Below are 12,519 nucleotides of genomic sequence, written 5' to 3' on the forward strand. Positions count from 1 at the left end.
CCCATACCCTCTCTCTGCAGCTTCACAAAGAAGATTTGGGTCTTTTTATCTCTTTACTTACCAGAATATGACAGCTAGTCATAGTGAAAAGGGGACATGGCTTCTGTGTGGTTTCCCTTTGCTGATGTTGCCAAGGTTTCCTGCTCTGAGACCATTTGGAAGGGTGCTCTCAAAAATCAGAGGAAGGTAAGTGGGTACTCTTTAACCAGGGTCAGGATCAGAACAGGCAGTACCAACATTGAATGGAAGGTCTGGGCCATTAAGTGATGCAATGATTTTGACATAAATTGTATAATGCAGAAAGAAATCAAACACCTTGCCTTGACATTGTTTTTTTTTTATTATTGGGTTTTAAAACAAACATTACACATTCACGTCCTGCTGAATACAGTACATTTGGCACACAGTAATAATGTTTACAATAAAATAACATTAATGATGGCAGGAAATTTAAAATACATCCATGAAGAAAATACCTTTTGTACAAACAAAGCATCACAAAAAAAAACCATAAACTAAACTTAAAACATTTTGATTCAGCCAGACTCATGTTTTGTACATTGTTTAAGTTAAAAAGAGGTAATTTTTTTGCCTTGTTTTTGGAGACAAACCTTTTATCGCTCTCCATAAAGCAGACATGCGATTCTTTTCTTCTATGTAAAATAGAGGAGGAAGGAGAAGCAAGGAGACCGAGATACTGTCGCTTTTCTTTTGCACTTAAGTACTCCAAAGGCAGGCAGACACAGGAAAGGGGAAGATCTAACAACAGACAGGGAAGCAATGCAGTAGTGCATTCACATTTAAGAGAAAAAAAAATTCAACAGTCAAGCAAAAAGGTATCACTTTTCTGTGAATGTAAACCAATAATAAATGGCAAGACAGGCAAAAGCTGATAATGGAGCAACACCTGTCCATGCAAACTTCACAATGAACCGACTTGACCACCTGTTTTACTTGTCATATACTGTACAAACCAAACACAAGTGTGCTTAAGTCTGAGACCTGATCTATATCACTAATACTATGAATGCTCATGCTTAACACAGCAGACTGAAGAACATATCTGTAGAAGCGTCAGGAATGTACGGAATAAGAAAAATGTACTAATTTTTACGTGTTTTGCTTCACATAAATAATCAAAAAATGCCCTTCGACTTTGAGTCTCCATTCTAAAATATCTTGCTTTAAGAGAGCAACTGTGACAGCATTGCAAATGTCTGCATTAATTTTCATCCTAATGTTTAGTAACACCCTTAAATACAGTTTGAGCACTGTACTTGAGGTCCAGTATAGCTTAATACAAGGTTATGATGTTGGACAAAAAAAAACTCAACTTGTTAGACTTGAGTCAGCAACTTGAACAAATACACATACAGAGTATTGCACATGGACATTATCATTAATTACTTTTTTCAATGACTAATATATATATATATATATATATATATTTATAATATATATATAATATGCCTGAACATGCAGCAGTTGATACTGTTCAATGAACTCCACAGGCCTTGCAGCAAACAGTATTTACAACTTCTTGCCTGTACAAAAAGCAAAGAGCCCTTTTTCGTGCTACTTTGCCACTCACAAGTATTTCTGTGCATCTGGCAATCCAGGTGCATCAGATAATATGGATCCCAGAGACTGGGAAACTAGTCCAGTAAAATTCTAAGTGACTTTAGGACACGCCCGCATGCTTGCTCACACACATATACACACACACGTTCACACACACACACACACACATGAAACACTAAAATAGAACACAACCAGACCTGACCTGCTCAAACTGGTAGCATGTGTGTACATTGTCACTTCCTCAACCACAGCCACACTTATCATAGCATAACTCATAAAAAGCTAAACAATGTACACCATCATATATCTTGTCAGTTTTTGTGTCATTTGATCGTCAGTCGTCTATTATGTCTCGGTATAATGCTCAATATTTCATAGTCTATTCTTTGTTAAAAAAATAAGATACACACTTGAAAATATAGTACAGATAAGGGACAGTAGTATAAATAAGGATTTGTGCAATGTGCCAAAGTAACACACTACTATAACAAAAAAGTCTCAAACAACTCTGGTCTTGGTGATGAGCATTGGTTGTGAAGTAAGCCTACTATTCAGTGCAAGGTGATTGTTCAAGATCTAAGTTACAGTAAAATATTACACTGTAAGTTGTAGGATTGTCACCAAAGAACGGAGTAGTTAACTAGGTGAGCACAATAATCATGACTGACTCGCAATCTACTAGTTTGAGTATTTATCTAGGCTGGGTAACAGCCAGGTGTGTGAAGTAATTTCAAACACCCTAATTCACTCGAAATTGCACAAAATAGTGACAACTTAAAACAGTGTAACATCTCCACAATAAGATAAAAAATAACTAAATAAACTTCTCAGTAACCCTTTCTGTTCGCCTGAGCAATTTCCATACTGGTGGAATAATCAACTGATTGACAAGACAAGCTGGCCAACTGGTTGACTTTCCTTGGCTTCTATTTCTAAGTCAAGCTCTGGTATGTAGTTCTGCTTCATGTGCCTTTGTTGTAAGGTTGTTCCACTTCCTTGTACCGGAGCTCCTGCTGTATATGAATGAACCTGCAGTACTACAAGTATAACAATACATTACTGTTTGCATTACACACACAAGTCTCCTCTGAAAAATCCAGATGGAGCGGAGGGCTTGAAACACAAGCAAAAATAACTATTTATTTAAATAGAAATAAAACAAAAATCCTTGGAGTGCATTAATTTAAACAGACACCAGGAAATGGAAACAAGGTAGAAACATTAAACACTTACGACTGCAGGGAAACGCAGGTACTACACAGTACTAAACAAAAACTCAATCCTAATGACGTGCTAGATTTCTAGGACCATTGCATTGTAATGACAAGTAGTGGCAGCACCAGGAAAATGTCTTAGGCTATTGATTCTTCACCAAAATAGGAGAAACCTTTAAATTCATCTTGGTTTATCTGCTTAACAATGGCATCATCCACCAGCGTCAACACAGGTTCCTCACGTGTGAAGTCTTGGTCAAAGTTATTCACGTCCCTTTTGGTTTTCTAAGGAACAATGAGAAGGATTTCAGAAGAGCAGATAATGACGACTGCATTGAAATCTGAGACACAAAGCAAGTTAATACCTGGAGGGGAGACTGCATAAGTGATTCCAAAGACTTGAAATTAAGCTGTGCAATATGAATAACTATGGGTGGGACTTTCCACCCCCTACAGCGTGTATTGTGACAGCCCACCATTGGCCGATGTCGGGGGTTTCCCATTGTTTGCACTCACTGCAGCCAGGGAACTCACATGGCGGGGGAAGGGGGGGGGCGGGTTTGCCATAAGACCATAAGACATAGGAGCGGAAGTAAGGCCATTCGGCCCATCGAGTCCACTCCACCATTCAATCATGGCTGATTTCAACTCCATTTACCCGCTCTCTCTCCATAGCCCTTAATTCCTCGAGAAATCAAGAATTTATCTACAGGACTGGATGATCTCTTTGGCATGACGGGCTGGAAAATCCCGCCCTAGTCCTAACATGTCCACATGCAGTGGCTCTGTCCACTGTCTTAAACACAGAAAGACTTGTGGCACAGAAGGAGGTCATTCAGCCCATCATGTCAATGCTGGCTAAATACGACATTAACTTCTGAATTGAAACAGGATCATTTTTAATAAGATTGACTTTGTGACAAATATTTCACCTTCCAAATTCTCTTTATTGATTTAAAATGATTATTTTCCATCTTTAATTGAAACAGGATCATTTTTAATAAGATTGACTTTGTGACAAATATTTCACCTTCCAAATTCTCTTTATTGATTTAAAATGATTATTTTCCATCTTTAATGCCCCGTCTAATTTCACATAGAAATTATTATTTTTTTCTTGGGTTTTGGTGCTCTGAAAACCACTCTTTGTACAAAATGTCAAATTGTGTTTGAGAACATTCCTATGATGTTTCATTCATCAATGGAACTATATATACATATATATATATAAAGTATATATGCCTCCTTGAGAAGATAGGACGTAGGGGCAGGAGGAGGTTATTCGGCCCTTCGAGACTGCTGCTCCATTTAATAAGATCATGGCTGATCTGGTTGTGGTCCCAACTCCACTTTCTTATTTGCACCCCACAACTCTTGACTCTCTTGTCCACCAAACATCTGTCCAACTCAGGCTTGAATACATTCAGTGATCCAGCCTCCACTACGGTCTGGGTGTGAGAATTCAACAGACTCACAGCCCACTGAGAAAAACTTCTCATCTCAGTCTTAAAAGTGAGACCATTTATACTTAAACTGTGTCCCCTAATTCTAGTGTCCACCAGCGGATGGAAACATCTTCCCTCTACCTGTCCTATTAAGTAACCTCAGGATCATATATGTTTCAATATGCTCCCCCCTCATTCTTCAACATTTCTTATAGGATAAGTCCTTAATCTCAAGAATGAGTTGGGTGTACTGCTCTCTGTACTACTTCTAATACGATTATATATTATTAATCAAATAAGTAGATCAAAACTGTACACAGTGTTCCAGGTGTGGTCTCACCAAGGCCCTGTACAGCTACAGTAAAACTTCTTCTTTAATATTCGATTCCCCTTTGCAATAAACACCAATATTCCATTAGGCTTCCTAATCACTTGCTGTACCTGCATACTAACCTTTAGTGATTCATGTACCAGGGCTCCCAGATCCCTCTGCAATCTCTCTTTTAAATTGTATAGTGCTTTTTCATTCTTCCTCCCAAAATTGACAAGTTCACATTTTCCCACATTAAACTCCATCTGTAAAATATTTGCCCACTCACTTAACCTGTCTAATTCTTCTCCCGGCTCTCGACCTGCTCTTGACAACATACTTTTCCATCTATTTTGGTGCCATCAGTAAATTTAACTGCCATACATTTGGTTCCTTCATTCAGGTTATTGATGTAGATTGTAAGTAGTTGAGGCCCCAGCATTGGTCCTTGTGGTACTCCACATGTTGCAGCTTGTCAACCCAAAAGAGACACATTTATTCAAATTCTCTGCTCCTTGTTAGCTAACCAATTCTTTATCTATGCTAATATGTTACTCACTACACCATGTACTCATATGTTGTGTGTTAGTTTTCGATGTGGCACCTTATCAAATGCCTTTTGCAAATCCAAGTGTGTCATAATATACACCAGTATATCCTGGTGCAGACACACACACTGATGGACACACAGCAAGACCAATCAACACACACAACACCGCAGCCAATCACCAGTTAGAGCACACTCACTATAAAGACAGAGGGCATCAGAGTTCCCGCTCATTCAGGATGCAGCCTCTCAGAAGGACAGAGCTTACAGCACAGATCTTCACCATGTGCTGAGTGCATAGACTGATTAGGACAGGCATAGGTCTTTAGTTTAATCTAACATTGTGTTAACCCACAGTGAAAGTATGTTCAACAGTTTCTAACTTAATAAAATAGTGTTGTACTATTTTAAGTGTTGGTGGCCTGTATGTGTTCCACGGATCCAGAGCACCCAACACAACAAAGTATACCACATGCACAGGTTTCCCTTTATCCAGCTTGTTTGTACTTTTTTATTAATTTATGGGACGTGGGAGTCGCTGGCTAGACCAGCCTTGCTTCCCATGCCTAGTTGCCTTTGATAAGGTGGTGGTGAGCTGCCTTCTTGAATCATTGCATTCCCTGAGGTGTATGTACATCCACATAGCTGTTAGGGAGGGAGTTCCAGGTTTTTGACCCAGTGACAGTGAAGCAACGGTGATATAGTTCCAAGTCAGTATGGTGACTGACATCAAGAAGCCCTAGCAAAACTAGAGTCAATGGGAATCAGGGAGGAAACTCTCCGCTGGTTGGAGTTACACCTAGCACAAAGGAAGATGGTTATGGTGATTGGAGGTCAATCATCTCGGCTCCAGGATATCACTGTTCCTGCAGTGTATCTCGGAGATGGTACACACGACTGCCATTGTTCGTTAGTGGTGCAGGGGCTGGATGTTTGTGAAAGAGGGAACAAACAGTACGTTACTTTGTCCTGGAAGGTTTCAAGCCTCTTGAGTATTGCTGGAGCTGGAGCCATCCAGGCAAGTGGAAAGTATTCCATTACACTCTTGACTTGTGCCTTGAAGATGGTCGACAGGCTTTGGGGAGTCAGGAGATGAGTTACTCGCCTAGTCTTTGACCTGCTCTGGTAGCCAGAGTATTTATATGGCTAGTCCAGTTGAGTTTCTGATCAATGGTAATTCATAGGATGTTGATAGTGGGGAATTCAACAATGGCAATGCCTTTGAATGTGAAGAGGCGATGGCTAGATCTTCTCTCGTTGCTGATGGGCATTGCCTGGCACTTGTGTAGCGCTAATGTCACTGGCTACCTGTCAACCCAAGCCTGGATATTGTCCAGGTCTTGCTGCATTTGGATATGGATTGCTTCGGTGTCTGAGGAGTCGCAAATGATACTGAACATTGCGCAATCATCAATGAACATCTCCAATTCTGACCTTATGATGGAAGGAAGGTCATTGATGAAGCAGCTGAAGATGGTTGGGTGTAGGATATTACCCTGAGGAACTCTTTCAGTGATGGAACTGAAACAAGCTTGGCTAGGGGCACGGCAGGTTCTGGAGCAGACGTCTTCCGTATTATTGCTAGGGCCCAAAACCGTTGCAGTATCCAGTGCCTTCAGCTGTTTCTTGATATCACATGGATTGAATTGAATTGGCTGAGGACTGACATCTGTGAGGCTGGGGATCTCCTCAAAAAACTTTAATAAATTAGTTAAACACTATTTTACTTTAAGACACAATGCCGCACATTCACATTCTGATTTTCTCAGTGTCCTGCTATAAACTTCTTAAAAATGGATTCCAGCATTTTCCCTCTGACAGATGTTAAGCAAATTGGCCTGCAGTTTCCTGCCTTCTATTTCCATCCTTTCTTGAATAAACACGATAGATTATTTATTTGCCAATCCACTGGATCCTTCTAAAATCAAAGGAATTTCAGAAGATTATAACCAATGTCTCTACTATCTCTGCTGCCACTTTAAGATCCTAGGATGCTGGCCATCTGGTCCAACAAACTTGTCACCCTTTAGGTCTAAAAGTTTTCACAGCACTTTTTCCCTCGTGATGGTGATTGTTTTTAAGTCCCTCCCTTCCATTCACCTCTTAATTTTCAAGCATTGTTTCGTCTAAAGTGAAAGAAGACGCAAAATACCTGCCTAATACCTCCACAATTTCCTCGTTTTCCATTATCAATTCCCCAGACTCACTCTCTCTCTCTCTCGCCAAACTATCTTTAATTATTCTTTTCCTATTTAAATACTTTCATAAACTCTTACTATCTGTTTTGATATTACTAGCTAGCTTTCTTTCATACTCAATTTCCTCTCTCTTTATTTTTTAATCATTCTTTACATTTTCTTAAAATCTGCCCTACCTTCTGGCCTGCCACTAATCTTTGCAGATTTGTACAGTGTTTCTTTCAATTTGTTACAATCCTGAAGTTTTTTTTATTCAGCCATGTCTGCTGCATCCTTCCCAAAGTCTTTTTTCCGTCTGGGATAAATCTTTGCTCAGAGTTATTAAATATTCCCTTAGAAATCTGCCATTGCGTCTCTACTGTCCTACCATTTGAACTAATTTCCCAGTTCACTTTCATACCCTTATAATTAATTGCCCTTATTCGTGTGTAAAACACTAGTCTCAGACCTACAATTCACCCCTTCAAACTGAACATGAAAGTCTATCATGTTATGATCGCTATCACCTAAAGGCTTCTTTAACATGAGATTATTGATTTGTCCCATCTCATCACCAAGTCTGGAACAGCCTGCTCCCTGATTGGCTCAAGAATATACTGCTCCAAGGATTGTCCCGCATACATCCTGTGAACTAATTTTTCAGGCTACATTTGCCAATTGGATTCTTCCAATCTACATGTAGATTAAAATTACACATGATTATTGCGGTATCTTTCTTACATGCCCCATTTATTTCTTCCCTGTTAAGGCAAACCGACACCAAATTTATATTTTCAGTGCTCCTCATGTATATTTTCTATTTTATTAGCCACGCATCAGACTAGTATGCTGGGGGTGGTCATAGGAAAAGGGAAAGCCTTTGAAATATGCTCTCTGTTGCTCTTGGAAGCAGCAGTTAGAAACTGACGGTTGCCATTGATTTCTTTCAGATTCTGTTGCGTATTTGGTAAATTAATGCGGTACATTCTTATCTTTTTTTACTGCCGTTAGCCTGCTCCTTAAATTCAATAGCCACACAAGTTCAACACGCTTTGTGTGTTTATATATGTGTGTGTATCTGTGTGAGAATAAAGTGACACACATCTGAAAGTTCACACATCTGAAAGTTCGTGACCTTTTTCAAGGTTTCGGGTCACTTTCAGGCACCAAAGATTGACAGTTATAGTTGTGGTTACTTGTCGAAAAATAAGTTGGCACTAGGTCACCGCGGTTAAACCACATACCAGTGCCCTCTCCATCACCTTTCTCAAGAATCTCCCTGAAACCTCAATGCAGATGTCAGGCAAGATTCTCCCAGACAGACACTATCCTATAATTAGTGTGCACTCAAGCGTCAGACTAGCAGGAAATGGAATAGCTGCACAGGCTGGTTGGATAAGCCACCCAAACCACAAAGTGCACACTTCGAAGCCCTTTGGTCTTTGATGTGAGCTTCTTCAAATAAGGTTAATTCTGAACATTTAATGGTTCATCGTTACCGAATCTCGTGTGTGACCTCCGCCCTTAGACATTAGCTTTGTCATTATTTTAGTTACTTTCCTGAACCTTCCATCAGCCACATTTAAGTTGCTGACATAATTCGACAACAATCGTGAAAGTAATCTGTGGGAGATACTGGGACGATTTGGATTCGGGCGGGGCTTTATTGACTGGGTCAGGTTACTGTATCAGGCTCCTGTGGCAAGTGTGCGGACGAATAGGGCAACATTGGACTATTTTAGACAGCACCATGGGGACGAGACAGGGGTACCCCCTCTCCCCACTGTTGTTTGTGTTGGCAATTGCTCTGAGAGCCTCAAGGGGCTGGAGAGGACTGGTCCCGGGGGGCGGGGCGGGGGGGCGGGACGGGGAGCACAGGGTTTTGCTCTATGCCGGTGACCTGCTTCTGTACATTTCAGACCCAATAGCGGGGATGGAAGAAATCATGAGGATTCTAGGGGAATTAGCCGGTTTTCGGGGTATAAGGTTAATATAGGAAAGAGTGAGATGTTTGTGGTCCAGGCGATGGGACAGGAGAGGCAACTGGGAGAGCTGCCGTTTAGGTTAGCAGAGGGAAGCTTTTGGTACCTAGGCATCCAAGTGGCGCGGGGATGGGACCGGCCGCATAAACTGAATCTGGCCCGGCTAGTGGACCAAATGAAGGACGATTTTCGGAGATGGGACGCGCTTCCGTTGTCTCTGGCTGGGAGGGTGCAGACGGTGAAGATGACGGTCCTCCCCGAGATTCCTATTTGTATTTCAATGCCTCCCCATCTGTATTCTGCGGTCCTTTTATAAGCGGGTCAACAGAGTGATCACGGGCTTCGTCAGGGCGGGCAAGACCCTGCCGAGTAAGGAAGGTAATGCTTGAGCGGAGTCCGGGAGAGGGCGGGCTGACGCTGCCAAATTTTAGCAACTATTACTGGGCGGCTAATATAGCCATGGTCAGGAAGTGGGTGGTGGGGGAGGGGTCGGCATGGGTGCGTATGGAGGCGGCTTCATGTAAGAGCACCAGTCTGGGGGCGTTGGTTACTGCGCCTCTGCCATTCCCGCCGGCACGGTACTCCACCAGTCCAGTGGTGGTGGCGGTCCAGAGAGTTTGGGGCCAATGGAGACGACATGTGGGAGCAGTGGGAGCATCGTTCTGGGCCCCAATCTGTGATAATCACCGGTCTGCCCTGGGGAGTATGGATGGGGGTTTCCGGTTATGGCGGAGAGCGGGGATTGAGAGGATGGGGGATATGTTCATAGAGGGGAGCTTTCCGACTATGAGGGCATGGAGGAAAAGTTTGGGTTGGCGAGGGGAAACAAATTCAGGTATCTGCAGGTGCGGGACTTCCTTCGTAAACAGGTGTCAACCGTCCCGCTCCTATCGCTAAGGGGGATTCAGTACAGGGTAGTTTCCAGAGGGTGGGTAGGAGAAGGGAGCGTCTCGGACATTTATAATGACCTTATGGGGGTCGCAGGAGACGCAGACTGCGGAGCTGAAGCGCAAGTGGGAGGAGGAGCTGGGAGGTGAGATAGAGGATGGTCTATGGGCAGACGCGTTGAGTAGAGTCAACATGTTCGCAACATGTGCCAGGCTCAGCCTGATACAATTTAAGGTTGTTCACCGGGCTCAGATGACAGTGGCCCGGATTAGCAGATTCTTTGGGGTGGAGGACGGGTGCGCAAAATGTGCGAGAGGACCGACGAACCATGTCCACATGTTTTGGACATGTCCAAAGCTTAGGGGATTTTTCAGGGGTTTGCGGACGTCATGTCCACAGTGTTAAAAACAAGGGTGGGCCTGAGTTTAGAGGTGGCGATTTTCGGGGTGTCAGAAGACCTGGGAATCCAGGAGGAGAAAGAGGCAGACATTCTGGCCGTTGCTTCTCTGGTAGCCCGGAGACGTCTACTATTAGCATGGAGGGACACAAAGCCCCCGAAGTCGGAGACCTGGCTATCGGACATGGCTAGCTTTCTCTGTTTGGAGAAAATCAAGTTCGCCTTGAGAGTGTCACTGTTAGGGTTCACCTGGAAGTGGCAACCGTTCGTCGACTTCTTTGCGGAAAATTAATCATCAGCAGACGGGGGCGGGGGGTTCCTGGAGTAACAGTATTTCACTTGCACTTAAAATTTAAAAAGCCGGGGGGCATGTGGCACAGTGGTTAGCACTGCTGCCTACAGCACTGAGGTCGTGGGTTCGAATTCCGGCCCTGGGTCACTGTCCGTGTGGAGTTTGCACATTCTCCCCGTGTCTGCGTGGGTTTCACCCCCACAACGCAAAGATGTGCAGGTTAGGTGGATTGGCAACGCTAAATTGCCCCTTTAATGGAATAAAAAATAATTGGGTACTCAAAATTTATTTTAACAAAGTTAAAAAGCCATATCCTCAGCTCAAAGCATGGCCTCTACTGGGGAGAGCAAATGTCAACTAGGTGATCATTTTGCTGAACCACCACCATTCTGTGCACAGCCAAGGGTTTCTGATCACTTGCCACTTCAATTTTTCATTCTACTTTGATCCCTTGACCCTTGGCCTCCTGTATCATTCCAGTGATGCTCAACACAAACTTGAGGGACCGCATCTCATTCCACCGGGCAGTTTGCACAGCGTGCTGGCCACAACATTGAGCTCAATAACTTTGGAGATAAGCCATCGCTTCCATTCTCCTGGAGAGCAAGTCCTGGTAGTAGAGAAGATTGTACCAGAGCCCCTGAGAGTTGAGTGGTTGGGAGCTGGTGGTTTGTGTCGATACGCTGATCCACCAACCGTTCTCTATCACATTTCCAAGCCATCAGAGCCTTCAGCTCTTTGCCAGTTTTCCCATGTCCCACTGGCCCTCTGCTATTGCCTTTTAGACCTTCTCTCAAACCACCGTTTGTTTCTCTACTCGCTCCATTACAACACCTTTTTGCCTTGCACCATCACCCCATTTGTTGTTTAATCATTTCTGCCCTACACCCGATCATAGACCTTCTCCATTGTTCTTTCCTCCACCACCACCCTCTCCCACTTGTCCTGACTGTGTGCTTGCTCATAAATTGTTAAACCTTTTTAACATTCTCTGGTTCTGATAAAATATCAATGACTGAAAAAGCTAACTTTTCTTCTCCCTCCACAGATGCCACCTCACCTGCTGAATGTTTCTGGCATTTTCTATTTTTATTTAAGGTTTAAAAACCTTATGATTATTGGATGAAAAAAGAAACATCACTTGCATGAAGTATATATAAATATAACAGGTCGGATTTTAACTCGATGTAAATAGAACATAGAACGATACAGCGCAGTACAGGCCCTTCGGCCCACAATGTTGCACCAACATGGGAAGTCAAAAAACAAAAGCCATCTAACCTACACTATGCCATTATCATCCATATGCTTATCCAATAAACTTTAAAATGCCCTCAATGTTGGCGAGTTCACTACTGTTGCAGGTAGGGCATTCCACGGCCTCACCACTCTTTGCGTAAAGAACCTACCTCTGACCTCTGTCCTATATCTATTACCCCTCAGTTTAAGGCTATGTCCCCTTGTGCTAGCCATTTCCATCCGCGGGAGAAGGCTCTCACTGTACACCCTATCTAACCCCCTGATCATTTTGTATGCCTCTATTAAGTCTCCTCTTAACCTTCTTCTCTCTAACGAAAACAACCTCAAGTCCATCAGCCTTTCCTCATAAGATTTTCCCTCCATACCAGGCAACATCCTGGTAAATCTCCTCTGCACCCGCTCCAAAGCTTCCACGTCCTTCCTATA

At 42.9% G+C, this 12,519-nt stretch overlaps 1 protein-coding gene across 3 annotated transcripts in view; it reads right to left on the reverse strand.

Moving 5' to 3' along the window:
- Positions 1–316: 316 nt before the first annotated feature.
- Positions 317–12,519, reverse strand: part of prkcea (protein kinase C, epsilon a) — an 877,089-nt gene continuing 864,886 nt past the window's right edge. For all 3 annotated transcript variants that reach the window (XM_072510726.1, XM_072510720.1, XM_072510732.1), the window contains one exon: positions 317–3,080. In XM_072510726.1, coding sequence (XP_072366827.1) covers positions 2,934–3,080 — 147 coding nt within the window. In that variant the 3' untranslated portion in view covers positions 317–2,933. The remainder of the gene's footprint in view (positions 3,081–12,519) is intronic.

Source organism: Scyliorhinus torazame, chromosome 1, assembly GCF_047496885.1.
Source record: "Scyliorhinus torazame isolate Kashiwa2021f chromosome 1, sScyTor2.1, whole genome shotgun sequence".
Taxonomy (NCBI): Eukaryota; Metazoa; Chordata; class Chondrichthyes; order Carcharhiniformes; family Scyliorhinidae; genus Scyliorhinus; species Scyliorhinus torazame.